At 40.8% G+C, this 22,157-nt stretch overlaps 2 protein-coding genes across 3 annotated transcripts in view; both read right to left on the bottom strand.

Annotated features, from left to right (window-relative positions):
- The window catches only part of LOC134205146 (calexcitin-1-like), a 185,801-nt gene that overhangs the window by 101,876 nt on the left and 61,768 nt on the right, over positions 1-22,157 (bottom strand). The gene's annotated exons all lie outside the window — the stretch shown is intronic.
- On the bottom strand, positions 14,604-16,526 carry LOC134206571 (piggyBac transposable element-derived protein 3-like). Its single transcript, XM_062682298.1, has 2 exons — positions 15,885-16,526; positions 14,604-15,802 (listed from the first exon to the last, which is right to left on the bottom strand). The coding sequence occupies exons 1-2, from the start codon at positions 16,021-16,023 to the stop codon at positions 14,604-14,606; spliced, it is 1,338 nt and encodes a 445-aa protein (XP_062538282.1). The 5' UTR covers positions 16,024-16,526.

The following is a 22,157-nucleotide window of genomic DNA, read 5'->3' as shown; positions in this document are numbered from 1 at the left end:
TTGAGTTTATGACAAATGATTGTTAATTTATTATATTATTATTCCTGTTTTTTCCCTGAAAATTGGATTAATATAATTACCCATGCGCGATTTACCGTTAAATTCTTAAAAATCAGAAGCTGAACATTTGTCATAAATTTGCACGCTGAGATTTCTTCAAACAAGTTGTTCAAACAAAGAAGCTTCGATTTCACTTGTTACTACGATGCACACAATGTTAAAAACATGCAGACATATGGTGAAATTAACAAAACTTGGAAGTCGTTTGTTGTAAGCATCAAATATCATATGATTTGATTTATGTTTTGTTCGAACAATTTGCTTGAAGAAATCCTAACGTGTAAATTTATGACAAATGTTCAGCTTCTGATTTTTAAGAATTTAACGGTAAATCGCACATGGGCAATTATATTACTCAAATTTCCAGGGAAAAAAGAAGAATAATAATATAATAAATTACTAATCATTTGTCATAAACTCAAAAATTTTGTAGAACAACGACTTTTGGGGGAAACAGTATTTTTATGCACTTAAAAGCTTAAAAATCACTTTAACATAGACAAAACGTGAACGGAACGAATCGCAATGTTCACAAGACTTGTAGAGCACACCAAAAGCTTCCGTATAGAGGTTGTTGCGATAGTTTTCGACGTTTATATCTCTTGTTAGATTTTTTCCAAAATTGAAAATAGCCCAAAAACACTAAATCGACTTGAGCCACCTCGAAATTTTATCCGAATTAGCTGAAAATTTGACAGGTGACTTATTTTAGCATAAGAATTGTGATTCTGGGCTGACCGATTCAATTTTTGATAATTTTTGAAAACATGAAGAGGTCTAATCAGTATGTTAGGCATAAAATGTCTCGAAGAACAGGCCATGACACAAATAAGGCAGAATTATGCATAACGTCAATTATGATTAACGTCATTATGCCCAACGAATGGTGTACTTATAACACTATGAGTCTTCGGGCATTTTATAAAAAGTAATTCTGTAACCTTTACGTGTAAGGGGCCCCATATACGCTCCGACGTGTTGTACAACTTTGACTCCGCCTCCAAGAAATTTGGTTCGGTCGGAGTAAAGTCGGACCGTCTGTGGGCAAGTTGTACTGTCCAACAGTTGTACAACTTGCCCACAGACGAGCCGACTTTGCTCCGACCGAACCCAATTTCCTGGGGGCGGAGTCAAAGTTGTACAACATGTCGGAGCGTGTATGGGGCCCCTAAGTGTGAGTGGAAGTGATAGCCAAAAATTTGGGGTGCTTCTTACAATCCGATGCTCATTGTACCACCTGAAAATTACAAAGCTCCTCATTCATCTACTTTTGTTTGAAACATTTCAGACTAAATTTTTCCAATTCCAAAACAACATCAACAGTAAATACCTACTAAACATTGTTCAGTATTAGCTTGGTTTTCTCCCTTTCATTTGGATGAAAACGTAATTCACTTGTTTACTCGTTTTGCTTTGTGATGCAGGAAAAAACAATAACAACAGGAATCAAATAAACCGCTTATTAGGCGTACTCTCTTGAATGGATTTCAATCGAAATTTTCATCACGGAATGGTGCAGCGAATTTAATTTATGGGGATGATAGTTTTTCTTGCGGATTTGGCAGAGCTTAAACATTTTTACGATCGTTGAAAAAATGCGAATCTCCATCGTGGAATGTCCTCGTCGACCATAATCGCGATAATAATGACCTCTTTTTTGCATATTGATTATCCTGAAAGCTCCACCATGCCAATGCTGGCGTATGCTTTCAACTTCATCAATTAATTACGAAAATGAACTGATCGGCCGTGCGGGTTTTACGATTCAATGCACATATTAAAACACCATTGCAGTCCCGCTGCTGCACTGCACTGACTGGTTGATGGCCTGGCCGGCGAACGGTGAAAATGGACGACATTTCATTTCGTTCGTCCCGTTAAAATAAGCATAGGTAACAAAAGCTTCATTAAAGCATTTTGGACCGCACAACAATAATGGCAGCCCAGAATGGGCCAACGGTAGTAGGATACAAAGAAGTGGCCCTCGGTTCGTTACTGTAATTAAACAAATTGAAAAATAATAAAAACTCATTGACGGAGCGAAATTCAATTATGATCCACTTCCATGATTATCCACCGAGTAAAACGCCTAGCCAATTATGGCAAACGGTGACGGAATTTCTTGAACAGCGGGAAATATTTAAAGGGTGAGAAACTGAGTGTTGCAAACTTTTAGAATTTAATAGAATTAAAGCAAGCAAGAAATCAAAAACCGATTAATGGAACATCTTTCAAATGGAAAAATGGTGAATAACAATTCTGACATAACTAGAACTTTTTAGCATCCTTTTATAACGCCTCTCGTGGATAGGCATCTCTTCGACATGTGGACAAATATGAATCATTTATTCAAGAAACTGCATGGATATTTGCACATTTACAAGGGCGACAGGGACTATGTTCAAGGGCTTGACGATGCCTCCCCAGGCCATCTGCGATTTGTGGGGCTTGTCTAGGATGTGGTGGGATTTGACAGTGGGCCCTGTTAAGTTCCTATAAAAAGCTGCATGTATCCGCAAGTAGGCCCCACCAAAGCGACCGTGTGCCGCTCAAAGCGCATAAGCCCAAGTCCTGGTGTCAGGTGGGACACAAAACAGACCAGACACGACGGCCCTCCGATGAGACAGGAGGTTTGCGCAGGCCCAATAAGCCACCTGGAAAATCAATAGTTACGAGCAATATAAGAGATAAATAAAATTCTTATGTACCGCATAGGCCACTTCGGCCTTAGTCTGAACAAATAAATAAATAAACAACTACAATAAAACGACAAAATACTGTTTTTGGACAAATTAGCACCAAATCTTTCTTCGATACAGATCAACAGTTTTAGGCGAAATCCAACGCCCTGGAACACTTCCAGCTTAGAAACGGCAAGTGGTGACCCATATGTGCCCTTCAAAGTGCGTGTACATTATGTAGTTTCTCAAATAAACGGATAAATTCCATACATTTCCGAAAAAAAATGTTTTTGTTTTTTTTTTTTGGCAGAAAACGAGGACGAGGATTCAGAATGTATAAAAATCACATTTTTCCATAAATGTCACATATCGGGAATGGTTCACGATTTGGGCTTAACCTATGTTGTAAACAAACATTGGAAGGCTTATTCCTGCAAAAGCAAGCGTAATTCACTTTTCCTGAGAAAAACACGGTATGTATCCGACAGAATATGTTTCTTCTATCCGATGAGGGAAATAGTTTTGGAGAAAAACGCTTACATTCTGCGGAATCGATAAAACAATTTCTGTTAACAAAAAAGTTAAAGTCCCGATATGCAGTTTTTCAAACAAACGATTCGGGCTGCGAAATGGTGAGTTGACACCCGGAAAGGGGCGCCTAACATAGCTCTGGTCCTCACAAGTTCCAATACTCACGCTTCCACGGGTCTTCCGATGACAATTGACCGCCAGCTAAGGGTTGCGTACTTAACTGGTAGTGCAGCCTGGGCACTGACGTCCTTCTGACATCAGCTAGAGTGAGAGGGTGCGTCCTGTGGGGTCTGCCTAGGATGTGGTGGGGTTCGGACGGACTGATTTTACGGCGACGACTCGCGAAACAACGGACACGAATAGGAACATGGAACGTTTTAACCCTGGCCCACACAGCAAATCATTTTGAAAGTTCAACGACGTGTAACATTGCACCCAACCATATCAAACAAATTAACATTCGATATTCAATTGAATTTGATTGAATTTTACAAGCAAGCACAGTTTAAATTTAATTCGAATTTAAAGAACAGTGAAATCGATTGAATGTTACGTTTATTTGCATGCTCCAAATATGTGCATGAAAATACATTTAAAATCACAACATATTTTTATCTGTGCAGCAAGGTAAATTGGCACAACTTGCCAATGAGGCACGCCGCATGAAGTTCGAGCACTTCGAACAACTTTTTCAAGTGCCAGCCAGGCCATCACCACCTCGGCATGATCTGCCTAGGATCCGACGTATAACACGCGTCAATACCGAAGCTGCATCACTGCTAGAGATTACAACAGCCATCCAAAGCATGAAATCAAATAAAGCCCCAGGGGTCGACCGCATATCAGCCGAGATGCTCAAAGCTGATTCCATGACATCCGCTCAACTACTGCATCGTTTATTTCTTAATATCTGGGACACCGCAACTTTCCCGGTCGACTGGATGCAAGGTATCTTAGTGAAGGTGCCCAAAAAGGGTGACCTGACTGTATGCGATAACTGGCGAGGCATTATGTTGCTGTGTACCGTTCTCAAAGTTCTGTTTAAAAATTATCCTAGCCCGGATTCAGGAGAAGATCGATGCAACTCTCCGGCGGCAGCAAGCCGGATTCCGTGCCGGAAGATCCTGTGTGAACCATATTGTCACGCTCCGCATAATTCTGGAGCAGGTCAACGAATTCCAAGAGTCCCTTTACTTGGTATTCATTGACTACGAAAAAGCTTTCGACCGTCTCAATCACGAGAATATGTAGGGCGCCCTGAGACGCAAGGGGCTCCTGAGAAAATCATCGGCCTCATCGAAGCACAGTACGAGGCCTTTTCGTGTAGAGTGCTGCACAATGGGGTTCTGTCCCACCCTATCCGGGTCGTAGCTGGTGTGAGACAAGGATGTATTCTATCCCCGTTACTAATCCTCATCGTAATCGATGAGATTCTGGTAGATGCGATTGACCGTGAACCAAACCGCGGGCTGTTATGGCAGCCTATAACCATGGAGCACCTAAACGACTTCGAATTGGCTGATGACGTTGCACTCCTCGCGCAACGGCGCTCTGATATGCAGAGTAAGCTCAACGACCTTGCCGAGCGCTCCTCCTCGGCAGGTTTAGTCATCAACGTCAACAAAACCAAATCGTTGGATGTAAACACGGCGACTCCTTCCAGTTTCACAGTAGCCGGGCAACCAGTGGAGAATGTTGAAAGCTTCCAATATCTTGGTAGCCAAATGGCGTCAGACGGCGGTACCAAGATCGACATACGCGCACGGATCAAGAAAGCAAGGGCTGCCTTTGCGAGTTTAAGAAATAACTGGAAAAACAGGCAGATAAGTGAAAGCACCAAAATACGAATTTTCAACTCTAACGTGAAATCTGTGCTGTTATATGCTAGCGAAACATGGTGTGTATCAGTGGAGAACACTCAACGGCTGCAGGTGTTCATTAACAGATGCCTGCGGCATATAATTCGGGCCTGGTGGCCTCACAACTGGATCTCAAACAACGAGCTCCATCGTCGTTGTCACCAGAGGCCGATAGCAACAGAAATTCGGGATCGGAAGTGGGGCTGGGTCGGCCATACTCTACGTAGGGGCAGAAACGAAATCTGTAAACAAGCATTAGACTGGAACCCAGCGGGACAACACTGCAGAGGCAGACCCAGAGGCTCATGGCGGCGAAGCCTCAATAAAGAAATAAAAGAAGTTGACCGAAATCTAACCTGGCAACAGGTTAAAGCGATAGCCGGGCAACGCTCAGGATGGAAATCTTTCAAGTCGGCCCTTTGCACCACCGGAGGTTTACAGGATCCGTAAGTAGGTAAGTAAGATTCATTTATTGCACAACTCCAACATTCTGCATATCGTTGGAAAGAGGCCTCAATTTTCAATAATAAGCAGGCATATACATAATATAGCCGCCATATTGGATTCATTTTTTTTTATTTTTGCTTGGTTCACAGCCACTAATTTTGAATATTGATACATCGTTAGAAAGCTTAGCCTATATTAAGCTTTGTGTTCAAAAATTTCAGGTATGTTGTTTCTATCAAAAGTTATGTACGATTTACCAAATTATTTTTAAGGCCAATCATTGAACATTATTTTTATACATATCAATGATACTACGACGTCAGTTTCTTGATTTCATACACTGTTCTACTACAGTATTTTGTTAGGAAGGCTCAATTTCTTTTTAGCATAACGGAGCCGTATTCAAGTTATTGTATTAATAAATTCAAGAATCTTAGTATTGATGATTATAAAGGTAAATGAGAGTTATTTTTTATTATAGTGCACTTATTTTTCTTAACATGTAACCTATGAATAATACGAGAATAGTTAAAAGAGGTCTTTTAGTCTCGCTTGCTTCTTTGTATTGGTATAAAAAATAAGAAGCAAACATTCTACCTTTTCCATAATTAAAGTATTTATTTGCTGGGAGATGAAACACACACCAAATGAAATTTTTTGTATATCTTCATTGTGGTGAAAAGGAGTGCACGGGTTGCTGGAACGGTTTTCTTATTATACCTGTTTTTGTTCATGAGCATGAGCATGAGCTTATTATACCTGTTTTTGTTCAACTCAATTATTCAAATTCTCGAATATAAAATTTATTATAGCCGATATTTCTATCTAGATAAAAAAAAAGTTTTTTTTTGCGGCATTGTTCATAGTTGATTGGGAACTGTAATCTTATGACAAGGAGGAGAAGTTTTTTCCAGCGCATTGTAAATTAGATTTTATACAACTTCATTGAAGCAACAATGATCCAATAGGAGGAATTGTCACTTTGGCATTTTTTATCATTATTGACAAGGGGTTTTCATACTGATTGCACTCGAATTTAGCATTGGCATTAGCATTAACATTGTTACGGTGTAATTCGTAGATTGGACACTGGTGATACTCATGTTTTACTTTTGAGATTGATGTGGTACTTACTTAACGAGAGGCCACCGACTTAGCGACACCCTCATAAATACCACGGAGTTGGATAATAAGGAAGGTATTCATTGGGTCAGGATTTGCCTGTAGCTGGCAATGTAACCGTGGTAGATCTTACCCCGTAACACACCATGCAAAGGTGTCCACCCAGCATTACGGGTTTATACTAATTGCACTCGAATTTGGATCGAAATGTTTTCACGACAAAGAATATTATGGCCGAGTTTCAAAATATGTAAGCTTCTCGGAAAGCTGAAGATGACCTTACTGTTAAGAGGAAAAATACGTATCTGTGAAAAATAGGCCAAAGTTTCTTAAAATGTGAAACATACAACTAAACACTCAGCAAAAAAGTTTCTTTTTAATTTATACAAAAAGAACTTTTAAGAACATTTTTTTTGGAATATAGGGAATGAGTGCTAGTAATGGACCCCTTAACTACGGAAACTTACTTCAATCGCTTCGCTAGAGTAAGACTCATGACAATTTGCCATTCTGCAGCACTAGATGACAAGCAACATGTATCAGCATCGCGTTTCGTACATAACACATGGTAAAACATTCGTTTTTACTACTAAAATATGTATTTTAAAATCATGTAGCCATTTTAAAATTCCATTTCCACATGTTCCTGTTGCCTATTATGGACCCCCCCCCCTTCTGTCCTAGTAATGGACCCTCTAGCGCGTTTACATTCATAAATTAGTCAATATAACTAAATTTCAGTCTCCCAGTGCAAAACAATTGTATGGAATTACTGCCCTGATAAGTGAAGCAACTTTATCCTATGGAAGTTTGTAGGAAATTGTAGGTTCAAGCGTAAACTCTCGGTTTTTGTTCAGGGGGTCCATTATACTCACGGGGTCCATTACTAGCACTCACTCCCTATTTGTTGTTTATATACGTTTATATTAATATTCCTTGGGATATGAAAATATTCATTGAGTTAAAATTATAAAATTTTAAATATAAGTTCTAATTAAATAGCACGAGAAAACAAAAATCTAAAACGGAAGTTTTTTTTAATCTACTAAGAGCATAACATAGCAAAGCAGAAAGAACTATTTTCATGTCTATGTCTATTTTCATGAACTAAATATCAAAATTCTTGAATTGATTATTTCATTAAATTGAATATGGCTCCGTTATGCTCAAAAATTTTGAGCCTTCCTAATAAAATGCTGTTGTAGATATTCTCTTCAGTTTCAAAACATATTCGACGTAGAACAGTGTATAAAATCAAGGAACTTACGTCGCGTCGTAGTATCGTATTACCCATACAAATAATGTTCGTTGGTCAGATGGGCCTTACCAAATTCAATAAATTGTACATACACTGAAATTAAGGGTGCAGTAGATTTAACCATGGTCGTGTAGTAAAAATAACAATTCAATCAATTGTCAAAATAAATCCATAAAATTTAAACAATAACAACACTGTTTTTAAAATGACTATTCTACCATGGTCTTTTTTACCGTGCACATGGTAGAAATAACAATAGCTTCATATTTTCATCCGGTTTGTTCGATTTTCATCGAAACACGTCACTTGTCCGCTTGTCCGTTTTGCTAATCAAAGTTCTTTTTTTATTTGTGGAAATTGCTGTCGACGGGTTAGTTCTGGATGTAGAGATAGTTGATGGTTTGTATTCCCATGCTTTACGAAAAATATATACTCATTTATTTTTCTTTTTTTTAGCCCGTGATGAAAACCCGGAGATCCGAGACACTGGATTTATTAGATCGACAATTCGTGTTTGTTCCGTGATTAAACGAGATCCTGCGATTTGCAATTCATTCATTTGCGCCTCTAATCCGTCAGTACAAGTCAGTACGAGCACCCCAATATCCTCTTTTTTCTACATCAGCTGCTTTGAGCGTTCCTGAAGAAATTTTCAAACGGAAGGAAAATGGAAAGATTCTCAGAGAAATTTCCACCAGAGCAACCAGTAATAACCTCGTTATATGATCTGATCGTCAATACAATCAATCATTTCATTTTTTACAGGAAGTGTATACTTTAATTCACGCAACGCAGCGATACACAAAAATCATCTAACCGGAATGCTCTTCAATCGTTCCCTCAACCGGAACAAAAAGCATCAGCTGCTAACCAAACAGGATCATAAGGATACCGCTGATTACTGGAAAATGTTTTAGTTTTGACCCTGACAAGGGAAGGTATTAATTGAACTTATAATTGCACTTCATTGAATCAAAAAAAAAACAGAGTACGTTCAAAGCATGACTCCGAATAATATGACTGAACCAGTGTACAGCATAATTAACATAGATGTGCTTGATGAATCACCTATTCATATATAATTTCCAAAAAGTTAGTTATATAAGGCTTAAGAAATACTTTGTGTAAACTTTTAGAAAAACAAAAAAAAACGCAAATAAAAAAATGAATCATTATGTTTATTGCATAATTATTGCCAAATTTACGGAATCTAGACGAAATATAACAATAAATTTCAATAAAAAAAAACTACATGCAGCAGTTAGATTTACTACACAATTGTTACTTTAAAAGAAATAAATGGTATTTTTTTTAACTTTTTATTTCAGTTAAAATAACCATGCTTTATGGTAATTTTGACATTTGTTTGTATATTATTCAGCCATGGTAAAAAATACTACACATTATGTTCAAAATAAACGTAGTACGTAGTCTGCACAAATCAATTGGTGTTGTACATTTAATTTAAACTATCAATATGGTATTTTTTACCACAATGCTGTTTTCAGTGTAGCTTTCGATAGAAAAAAAAACATACACCTGAGGTTTCTGATCACAGAACGCAATATAGGCCAAGCTTTCCAACGATGTATTAATATTCAAAATCGGTGGTTGCGAACTACAAAGAATGCATATGCAATATCCAAAAAAAAACTAAACTGAAATCAATCGACCTTCGAAATCACATGGAATAGCTCTTTTTAGATCTTTGTCCTCTATGAGATTCCATTAACAGCTTGTTTTTTCCAACACCACATGTTTTCCGTAGGTTAAAAAAGAAGGCAAAAAAAATAAAACCGAGCAAGATCGACTTACCTGGAGATAGGCTAAAGAAAGGAAAAAAAAATATCAAGCACTTATATCTCTTCATTTTTTTTTTTACGTTTTGATTGATATTAATGAACTACAGTGAACGTTCGCTAATTGTGTTTTTTCTAGTAGGAGCGCTTTTAAGGGGGGTTCGCTAATTGGGGCGAAACCCAATTAAAAAGCAGTCAAACGTCAGAATGTGATGTCAAAAACGCGTTGACGTTTAGTTTCCGTGTTTGGCGGGATCGATATTTTCTGGCGCGTAAAGTTTTCTTTTGATCAATGCAAAAAGTAAACAACATTGACGCTTATCAAAACACCCCAATTAGCGAACGGCATTCGCTAGTTGGGGTGTGGTCGTGCCCCAATTAGCGAACGATCACTGTATTGGAATTACTGGATTTTCATTATATAAACAATGAAAAATTTCTGTTATCAACTTATTGAATCAAGGATTTTTTCGATCATTTAGTAATTTGCGTTCGATCATTTCTAGACCAATATTTGAAAAGGGCGTAACAGCAAAAATTTATTCCTTCTGGTTCTTCTTCTACATATAAAGCTTTATATGTAGGCGAGGAATAAGAAGGAATAAATTTTGGCTGTTTTGCCCTTTTCAAATGTTGGTCTAGATTTTGTATTTTGCCAATAACTCATTCGACACATTTTGACATTTTGTCTCTGGAACGAGTCCTTGACAAACCACTAAATAATCTAACCCAGATTACTAAATGATCGATAACATCCTAGCAGCAAATCTAATACGACTAGATAAGACAATCATAATTTCGTAACGCTACGTTGAAAGTTTATATAACCCAGTAGAATCGTTCTATTTATCATCTAATTACCAACACATCATGATGATACCCTCTAAATAATCCTGCATTTAACCAAGTGCTTCCATCTATTCAAGTAGACCTTTACAACTCTTCATTACCCTCTTTACATTTACACCTCTCAGACTAACACCTTTTTCAACACGCGCAAAAACTACCATCCATGGGTAAATTATTCATAAGCTTCCGGAAGGGGCACCGACGACGCGACGCCGATATTATGAACTGCTGGACACAACATGCATGTTTGTGTGTCCGTGTGTACAAAAGGATGTTCTAATTCAACCCTACTTAACATGCTTACGTCCTCTTTTAGACATATCGCTCCCCGCTATCCTGTCATCATAGTACAGAACGGGACTACCGGATCCGGACCATGGAAGGACAAGTCACGTTTTACAGCTTATGGTTTTATGTAGTGGCCACCGCACTGCTGCTCTTATCCAATCTGCAGAAATCGCGCTTCATCACATCGTAATATTGCTTTTCTGTTGCACGTAATCCTAATCGTGACGATTTTAAGTAGCCCTCGTTGGATTTTCTACTCGATGGGCTACGTTATGGTTTATGGACCTACCAATAAACAGTGCCCCCCATACGAAGAAGGATTTCTGAGAGAGCTTCCACATCTAATGGTTTATGGTACATGCGACAAATTTCATGATGAAGTATCATCTAGCAAGTCTCAAACGGATGGGTGCTTTTTCGTAATTTCTAATAACTCGACTCACCATGCTCCATGTTCTGCTCGACTTTATAGCTTCATTTCGTCGCCTCGGTTGAATGTGTTTCTACCGAAAATAGAGATCACTTCATTTCGCTAAGTAGTCGCCATTACTATGCATCTGCGGCAGCATTCACAGCACCTCCCATTGAAATGAGCAAACATATCTTATCACAAATTTCCCTTGCCAGCAATCAGGACTTCTCAAAGGAAGTAACAAATCTAGACAGTGGTGGTGGATGCGAAGTGCTCCTTCGAGCACAGGCTCGCTTTCGGGAAAGCTTCTCTCGACATGGGTATCTCACGTGTAGCAGACGATAGGGCTTGTAAGCGCTACCTATTCAGCAGAGCGAACGATATTTGGTGCAAATGGAAGGAACAGAAATCAAAAGATTGCCGAGTGCCGAGCGGAGAAATGGAAATAAATTAAAGTGCAATTCGTTGATAACATTTTCCTGTGAAATGAAAATTGGAAGGAAGGTGCTTTACTTTCCCGATTTAAATTATAGTCAGGTTAGATTTTATTTTCAGGCACAGGAAGCTTTCAATCAATATTTGTGGAAATGCTAATAAGAAAACAAGGTCACGGTCCATTTGAATGGTAAAACCATGGAGGTATAAAAAATCAGGCCATGTTTTATCCAGTCAAGATTCAGCACAACAACTCTTATTTTCGTCGCCGGCATTTATTTCCTCAATCTCAATTCAACCAAACAACGTTTTGTACAGCTCTGGAAATTTACAGAAACCTACAGATATAGAACCATGTACTAAATCTCAAATAATTATTATGGAACGCGGTCGAATATTAAACATTGAGGATGAGAATAGCGGTGCTATCCAAAAATACCTACAATATATTTTTTCTTTACAGGAATATCCATTATTTACGTTATGCAAGAATCCCTATTTCCAATCCCCTATGTGGCAGTTTTTTCATGGAGCATCTGAAAATTTTGAAAGAATCGTCACCATTCTTACACCCCTCTCAACTCTCTAAGCGTCACGTTACGTAATTTATGGATATTCTTCTACGATCCAACATCACCTGCATAATTATTTTCCACATTTCACAATGCATTGTGCGAAAGGAGGGGAATATGGAATATGTATTGAAGCCATTTTCATCTTTTGTTATCTTTGAATTCAATGGCGTGTGGTTGTCAACACGGGTGTCTTTTTCGTCTTCAATAACCCAAGCTACATTCCAACTTGGCATGCTTTCAACTTAGTGTGCTCACGGATAACAGACATTTTAAGCTAGAACAAATTTATTTGAGAATCTTGTGAAAACTTTTGAAATACGTCGATTCCCTACCGCTATCTACTTAACTGATTGTGAAAGTACATACGGACGCAACTGATTAGCAACATTAGCAACCGTCAAAGGCAGCCAATACGTCCGACAGTCGCATTTGAGCTGCGTTTTACACAACATTTTTTTTAAGCATAAAGAACTGGCCCTCCTTAGCCGTGCGGTAAGACGCGCGGCTACAAAGCAAGACCATGCTGAGGGTGGCTGGGTTCGATTCCCGGTGCCGATCTAGGGAATTTTCGGATTGGAAATTGCCTCGACTTCCCTGGGCATAAAAGTATTATCGTGTTAGCCTCATGATATACGAATGCAAAAATGGTAACTTGGCTTAGAAAGCTCGCAGTTATTAACTGTGGAAGTGCTTGATGAACACTAAGCTGCGAGGCGGCTCTGTCCCAGTGTGGGGATGTAATGCCAATAAGAAGAAGAAGAAGAACAGATTCGAGAGGCTATACCAAGATTTTTTTATGTACAGGTTATCCGACTTGTCAATATCCCCAACTCAGCCATCTTGGATTTTTGTATGGAATTTATGCTCGTTTGTTTACGTTTTGCGCTGAAAATGTATGTTCCCCCCCCCCCCCCCCCCCGCGCTGGACACGGGGAGCACCTTTTTTTGAAGATGCATTTCAACTTGTTCTACAACGCTTGACCGGTCCCGATTACAAAATGAGCGAGAACAGTTATATGCAATATTTGAATGAGGCGTTAAAATATATATATATGTAGCTTTATATAGTTTAGGAGTAGAATCAGCAGTAATTCAAACTGTTCGGGACTGTCAGTTTGAATATGAATCTGAAACATTCATTTTCCCAGCAGCTGTTCTAGATTTGTGCTTTTAAAAAAGTTGAGTTTCAAAAGCTCAAAACTGTTATATTTTCTGCAGATTTGAACCACGAGTGAATCACGAGATTCAAATATGTTTCAATTGTTTTGGTGTATGAATGCGTCTTTTTATCTGCGGATAAATCCACTTTGCAGATACGGCGCCTTGGTTTGTAGCTAGTGTTACCAGATTCGGTTTGACTAAAAAGAGTACATTTACAAAAAGTGAAAATAGAGTACATAAGAGTACAATTCATGATTTTTTTTATCTATAATTCAAGTTTGAATTAACCCTTTCTTTCCCACGACTTTTTCTTGCATTTAAAAATACTTAACGCTGAATATATTCAAAGTTGTTGAACAAATGCTCTTTATTTATGCCAAAATTATTGGATGCGATCATAAAATAGTAAAAATAAAATGGTGCTCCAGAGCTCCACTGGGAATGAAACGTACTTTATGCATAAAATTGACATACTGGTGAAATGGTTTACAAAATGGATAAAACGCACATTTTACAAATGAGATTCGACGACTGTGTAGTTTTGATGGTTATGGAACTGTACAAAACAGTTTCGATCCTTTAAAATACAGAGTGCAGCTCCACACTTAGAACATCCGAAACTTGTGAAATGACAACGATTTTTGCAGTAGAAACATCTCTCCCGTTGTTTCAACGTCAGCGGCCAATGTGCAAAATTATCAAACCTGGCTTCCAGAGGAACGATTTTTCGGACTGCACGGTGCGTTTTTTGTATAGCTCTTTGTTTAATTACTGGTCTTCCCCTAGGCTTAATAACCGTGCAATATGAGACTGTTTGCTACTTCAATTCGAAAATCAAGTAAGCTCAAGCGAGAGCATTCGCCTCGTTGTTCTGCATGCCTTCGAAACAATAGCCAGCTGTTGACAATTGCAACGTCGAGGAAATGTTGGAATATTCTCATATAATATTTTTTGGTTCCAATGTTTGTTCGATAGAGTGCTACCAGAAAATCATTGAGATCAATTCCCCCCATGTTTTTGTTATAATCTGTTACAATTGTCGGTCGATCCACTGATATGAAATTCTTCTGCGCAACAGACCAACGTTTTACGTTGTCTAATGGCATAACACCGTTGTATGTTGAAATTAGATGATTATGTTATCATTAGAAATGTAGGCATCATGAGAACCACGGCCTTTAGCCATCAACTCTTTGTCCGGTATGAAATCTGCATTCGGGATCCTCCCTACACGAATGGTCCCAGTATACTGGAACCCACGTCGATTCAGTTCATGTGCCAAGCTGTACGATGAAAACCAATTGTCTGCAAAAATCCTTATTTGTTGATTTTCAGGAAGGGTTTTAACGAGATTTAGAACCACATCGCCACTGATTCCCCAATCTCCATTAGGCTGCTTGTCTGACTTTCCTGTATATATATCAAAATCATGTAGTATGCCATCTTTTCCAGCACGGCCTTTCACATTGATTCCGAAACGATGCGGTTTGTTTTTGTTGTACTGACGTAGTGGAGAATGTGATTTCGAAGGAATCATTATTTCGTCGATTGACTGGTCCGGAAGAGGATCCACGTCGAGGAAGTTGAGTCGTATCGCGTCAATGAAAGGACGCACTTTGAATAATTTGTCATATCCAGGTTCATTACGTTTTTTCAATTGCGTATTGTCATTGAAATGCAGCATATTTTTTATTTGCTCAAATCGATTCCGGGTCATCACATCTGCAATCGGCGCATATCTAGTTGCAGTTGCCCAGTTCATCCTGTAACTAGGGACTTTGTGAATACCCATCAACACTAAGATACCCAAGAACTGTTCAATTTCATGCTTAGTAACATCGATAGAGTTTCCGTCACCAAGCTTCTGTTCTGAGTACAAATTGGTTTGTTCGGTAATGTTTTGGATAATCGCGTCAGTGAAAAATCTTTTAAAATATTGATATGGAGTAACAGCTTTCGCCGGAGGAACAGGCAAGGTCATAGGGCAAAATGGGGCCTCCCGTTCGTCATTGTTGAGCCGATGCCATTTGATGAATCTGCCTTTTTTCTTTGATGCTGTTTTCCTTGTTGTTACCCTTGTCCTTTTTGATATTTTGGCACTCGATTTATTTGAACGTTTTGTTTTAGACTTGGCGAGAGATGTCGATATTGTTGCGGACTGATTGATTCCGTCCGGTTCATCATTCGATATGTTGCAAAAACGAGTAGGATCAACTGGTTTCGGAACAAAACATTCGCGTTCGTCATCTTCCGATTCACTGAGGAAATCCACTTCGGATTCATCTCCTTCCACTTGAATCGCATACATATTTTTTTCATCGCTTTCTACAAATATATAAAGGAAAACACTAATTTTGTCGAACGGTTTCTAGAAAACATTGCAACTTATCTATTAAACAACACCTACCATGTTCAATCTCGTAGTAGCACGGAATCCGCCTGGAAAAGTCGGAAATCTCATCGATTTTTGTAATTTCCAGCGACTGAATGAGGCACTCGGATTCATCTTCGGAAAAACCGAGAAAATCATCTTCACTTTCACTCATTTTACATAATAATAGTGATTTTCCTTCAAAGAAATAAAAATTAGAATGTAAACACAAGTAAACTGGCAAGCAGAATGACAACAGTGACAAAGTGACATTCCAAATTTTTTGCTTTCATTTTCCCAGTGGAGCTGTGGTGCACCATTATTAATTTAAAGTTTTTGACAAAAATAGGAAATATATATTAAGTTTTACTAATGGTGTGCAATATATAAGCTTGTATAATGATGTAGGTATTTTTGTTGGAAACAGTTTAGGCAAAAAAAAATGTTTTCTGGGCTGTTCAAATAAGCAATGAATTATTTGTCAAAAAAATGGCGTATTTTATTAGTTTCTCAGTATTTTTAAACAGTTTGAGCTATATTGGCATTGTTTTCTGTTGTCATTTTCATTTATGATATATTAATACAGGGCACAGTGGTACATTTGGTTTAAAAAAGCTTAAAAGAAAATAGTTTTCGTGGTGTAAACTTGTGGAGCTCTAGAGCTACCATGGGAAAGAAAGGGTTAAAGATGAAACGGTACATTGACTCAAATCCCGAACATGACTCCTATTTCGAGCACCTGGATATTAATGACCATTTCCTCATTAATCGCGTGGTTCTTTCCATGGGTTGGATGTTGAATTTGATTGTAATCTTGATCTTCCGTACGGAAACCGATGGAATTTTGAATTCTAGCACGCTGAAACTCCAGTGTTCGGAATATGAGTAATGTTCGGGATTTAGGACAAAACGGTATAGTTTTGTTAATATTTGTAGGATGAAATTGTATCGTAAATTGTGTATGAATTCAACAAAATTAACACCGACAGTTATTGTGACAAAATAGCGTGTCAACTGCTTTCGTGAGTTATAAAAGCCATTTTATTTTCTTAGATATAAGTGAAAAAGTTGAAGAACTATTCATAGAATAAATTCCAAAGAAACTATCTAATATTTTCAAATTTATTGGGGGTAGTAGTAGTAAAATTCTTCTTTATTGTTTCATTTTCTGTTCTACAATTATTTTTTACATGTACAGTGCTCGGCCGGCTTGGCCCTCCAACTTCAATTTTAAATTTTTATGTTTACATTGTTATTTAAGTGTTAATATGATATATCATGACGGCCTTTAGGAGGCGCTGGTGTGTTTTTTTAAATTTGATAACCTAACTACTATGTACACTAATATTTACAATAAGAAATTTGATAACCTAGATTGGAACTAGCGCCCTAATTGGAGCCTGATCCGAATGCAAGCAACGGACCCTAAACTTTTCTTTACACTCACCAAAGCGTTCATGTAAGGTTTTTATTCCGGCCAGACGGTGGACCTCGGATGTTCTTGTCCTGGGAGGGGTGTTTTGGACCCGTTGAAGTTTGAGGTGGTGGGTTTTAGCGCAGCTCTCCCAGACCGGCATGCCATATTCGATCACAGGGAGGATGATTTGCTTGTAGACAGCAAGCTTATTTTTCAGGGACAATGACGACCGGCGGTTGATCAAAGGGTACAGTAGTTTCAACAAGACGTTACACTTTGTCACCGTTTTGTCAACCTGTTGCCTGAAAATAAGCTTGCTGTCGAGGGTCAAGCCAAGGTAGCCGGCCTCATTGGCCCATTCCACGGTCGTGCCATTGAGGATGATTTTACAGTCCCCAGGCGGAACAAGTTTAGGGGTTTGGGTGGGGAAAATGATGACCTGGGTCTTCGCCGCGTTGATACAGATCTTCCAGCTGGTGAGGTACTCTGTCAGGGCATCCAGGCCTCGTTGGAGTTTTGCCACTAGCGCTCTGATCACTCTACCGTTGTAGACGATGGATGTGTCATCTGCGAACAGAGACAGAATGCCGCCTTCTGGAGGTTCTGGCATGTCGGAGGTGAACAGATTGAAAAGCAGGGGCCCGAGGATACTGCCCTGGGGGACGCCTGCGACGATGTTGTGCGCATTGGAACTCGCTCCGCTGATTGAGACCCGGAATGTCCTTGCCGACAGGTAATTGTTGATGATTTTCACCAGGTAGCTGGGAAGATTGTAGCGTTGTAGTTTGTACACCAGGCCATCATGCCATACATTGTCAAATGCCTTCTCGACATCGAGTAAGGCCATGGCGGATGTTTTCGAGACAAACTTGTTCCGTCTGAGGACGTTGGTAACTCTGGTCAGTTGGTGTACAGTTGACCGACCGCGTCGGAAACCAAACTGTTCCTCGAGCAAGATGTTGAGATTTTCGGCAGACTCAAGTAACCGATGATGAATAGCTTTTTCGAATAGCTTGGATAACCCTGAGAGAAGGCTGATGGGTCGATAACTTTTGGGGAGGAAGGATCCTTCCCAGGCTTCCGGATGGGGATGACTTTCGCTGACTTCCAGGACGATGGGAAGTAGCTAAGCCGGAGACACTGATTAAAGATCAGCGAGAGGTGCTCAAAGAACGGAGCACTCATGTGTTTGAGCTCGAGATTCAGGATGCTGTCGAAGCCTGGGGCCTTCATGTTCTTCGACGATTTGATATAGGCCGTCAATTCGTCAGCTGAGATCTCCAACTCCTCCGAGAAGTCGTTGGGAATCAAATGGATGTTGTTAGCATGCTCGTTGACGGCTGCTTCGTGTGGACTGACGATGTTCTGCCCAAGATTGTGTGAGCTGACGAAGTGACGACCTATTTCAGCGACCTTCTCTGCAGGAGTTATCAAGCGATCCTTAGAGCCATTATTGTCTAGTGGGATCAAAGGTGGAATGGGCCGAGGCTTGGATTTTAGAATTTTGGTCATTTTCCAGAACGGCTTAGCATAATCTGGGAGAGTGCGGATCTTATTCGAGAAGTCGTTATTTTTGAGGTCCACCATTCTGGCCTTGATAATTGTTGTGATTCGATTGCAGCGTGCCTTAAGCTCAGGCAGTCCAGTACGCTGAAACTGCCTGCGAGTGACATTCCGCAATCGAATCAAATCTTTGGTGAGTGTATCGATGTTTAAGGAGTTGCTTACCTGCCGAGCCGTCGGTACGTGTTGCTCTCGGGCCGCCGTGATCGCCTCCTCGATAGCGCACAGCTGGCGGTCGATACTTTCCGGCGTCTCCGGACGCACCTCGTAGTCGACGGTGTTATCGACGCACTGCTGGAAACGCTGCCAGTTCACTCGGTGGTAGTTCCGCCGTAACTGCTGGTGCCGATTGACCGAGGAGCCCAGTTCCGCCACCACCGGATAGTGATCCGAACTGAGCTCCTGGTATACAACCGGCTGCGAGACGTGGTCACTCAGGTTTGTTACGTAGAGGTCGAGCGTTGCGTGGGCACCGGACCGACTCAGCCGAGTGGGGGAATCCGGGCTCAGGATCGTGTAGTGGCCTTCCTCCATGTCGTTGCTCCAGATGGTGCCGTTTCGATTGCCGCGACTGTTGCCCCAGGCTTGATGTTTGGCATTCAAGTCGCCGGCAATGATATACTGGCCTTGCCTCCGCGTCAGCTTGACGATGTCCCTCCGAAGGGCAGCCGATGATCCATCGCCGGCTTTGGCTTGCGTTGGACAGTACGCCGCGATGAGCGCGATTGTGCCGACCGAAGTGGTGATTTCGACACCGATGGCCTCAATGACACTGAGCTGGAAACTTGGAAGCAGACGACAGTTGATGTTGTAGCGAAGAGCGATGGCCACACCACCTCCCCTGGACGGCCGGTCGAGTCGCACGATGCGGAAGTCCGGGATGTTGATGTTCACCTCCGGTTTTAGGTGCGTTTCGGTGATGAACGCCACGTCTATTTCCTTCTCCTCAAGGAAATCCTTCAGCTCGATTGTTTTGCTCTTTAGCGAGCAAGCGTTCCAGTTGACCAGGCCCACCCTAGCAGCCATTTTCAATGATGAACATGCCAAGTGTGAAGACCTGGTCGAATCGGGTTTGCAGCCGCGCAGTCGAGTGGCGAGCTGCGCGAAGATCGGCATCAGTTGCTCCGGAGTGTACAGCGGGGCAGATTCTTCCGGTGGGACGGCTTCGTTCTCCGACTGCCGACGGAACCCAGGAGGAGGAAGCGGGGGCCATTCGCTGGTGGATGGTGCCGACGATGCTGGAGCTTGGACCGATGCAGCTGCCGCTGCCAGTCGCTTGTGCGGCTGTAGCGGTGGGAGTATTGGAATCACACGACGGGGAGCCGGGATGGCTGGAAAGTTCACCTCATTGATTACAGGAACACGGTTCTTCTTCGGAATGGTCCTGGTGGAGGCCTTCTTCCAGATTTCCAGGAACTCGGCTCGCTTTGGGCAGCCCTTTGTGGTGGCCCGATGTTTGTCGCCACAGTTGGCGCATTTGGGATCGGCCACCTCCATTTTGTCGCACTCGTCAGTCGGATGGGGTTCGCCACACTTGTTGCAGCGCGGCTTCATGCGGCAGTTTCTGGTGCCGTGCCCGAAATTGAAGCAGTTGGTGCATTGCGTGACATCGCGGTGCACTGGCCGATATCACTCCCAGTCAACGACGGTGTAATTTATAACGCCAACCAGCTTCAGGTCCTTCCAGGTAGTGGAGCCGTGCTCCAGATGGATCAGGTAAAGCTGGTCGCGATATTTCCTCGCCTTGTCGTGACGAGCGATCTTGTGGACGGCTACTGGCTTCAGTCCGCAACTTTCAAGCTCTGCTTGGAGCTCTTCCTCCTTCATGTCGTGAAGTCCTCGCAGCAAAGCCTTGAGCGGCTTCGTGCCGGGGTGGTCATGAGTGTAGTACTCATACTTGTGGACCTCGAGGAACTCCACGACGGATTGATGATGGTCCCTGTTGGCCGGCATCACTTTCACGCCCTCGCTGCAGAGCCGAAAAGTACATTTCAGCCCCTTAGCGATCAGCTGGCGAATTTTGGGCGTAAATCCGGCGGATCGCCCTTCACAAACACGGGCGGGCACTTCTCCTTCCGCTCCGGTTGCACCTGCGGCAGCTGCGATTGCTGCTTCTTCCTCTTTTTCGGCGGATTGCCGGCGTCATCAAGCGGCAACGGCGAGAACACGTTGCTCTGCAAAAGCTGCTTGGAGGGGTTACCCGCGCCTCCAAGAGCAGTGCGCTTAGGCACTTTTCCAGCGACCGAATCGGCCACCGAGTCTCCCATGACGGGTCCGGGAGAAAATAACGCCAACGCGACAAGCGAAAACGTAAACAGCGAAAGAACGAGAAAAAACACTTAGAAAAAATGCGCGAGCAAAAAACACGTCCGTACGTGTTGCTGTCTCGAACTGGAATGACGATTTCCAATTTATTGGGGGAATTGAAAGGATCAACTCTTCATAGGAAAAATGGTGTACCGTTTTGACTCAAATTTCGAACATGGGTCATATTCCGATCGGGTCGCTTTTAAATGGCCATTTTGGCTTTATTCGTATAATTGTCTCCATAGGATCTTGAATTCATTTGTAATCTTGATCATTAGAACTGAAAACCGATGGAATTTTTAGTTTTAAGGTGCCAAAACGCCAGTGTTCGGAATATCTGTCGTGTTCGGGATTTGAGCCAAAACGGTATGAAACGGTCTGATATCTGAATAATAGGTTTAAAAGCCTGAATGAACGCAGCCTGTAGTATGATAACGAACGTTTAAATAATGTTCCCAATGTCCATGCATGGTTGGACAATGTTCTCGGTCCAGCTTGCAGTTTGTCAGTGTCATATTTGATTGTCATATGATCGTGCTGGCTTCACAATTTTTTAAACACTTTATTAAAAAGATTTTCAGCCTAGGGCTGGCTCATCTATTACTTTCCAGAATTTTGATATCTAAATTTCTCGAAAAAAACTGGAGACCTATCTTAAATTCGCCGTGTCTAGGAACAGTTAAATAAATTAAATATCATGAAAATAATAAATACGTTCAATTCAAAACGTGGCATACACAATCTTAGCGTACTTTTTTGTACAAACTAATGAAAATTGATTCACTTTGCAATGTTAAGTTTGAAAATCAAGTTGGTACTGACAATATTTAAAAAGAGTACATATGACCATTTTCTTCGAAAAAGAAGAGTACGTATTTTTTCTGCTCCAAAACGAGTACATGTACTCTTAAAAGAGTACGTCTGGTAACACTATTTGCAGCAACATAATGATTTCATTTTATTGAAAAAATTCAAACATGAATAGAACACTGCTGGAAAAACCAGTGACATTGTTCTATTTT

The sequence above is a fragment of the Armigeres subalbatus genome, chromosome 1, assembly GCF_024139115.2.
Source record: "Armigeres subalbatus isolate Guangzhou_Male chromosome 1, GZ_Asu_2, whole genome shotgun sequence".
Taxonomy (NCBI): domain Eukaryota; kingdom Metazoa; phylum Arthropoda; class Insecta; order Diptera; family Culicidae; genus Armigeres; species Armigeres subalbatus.
This window is presented reverse-complemented; position numbering and strand designations above follow the sequence as displayed.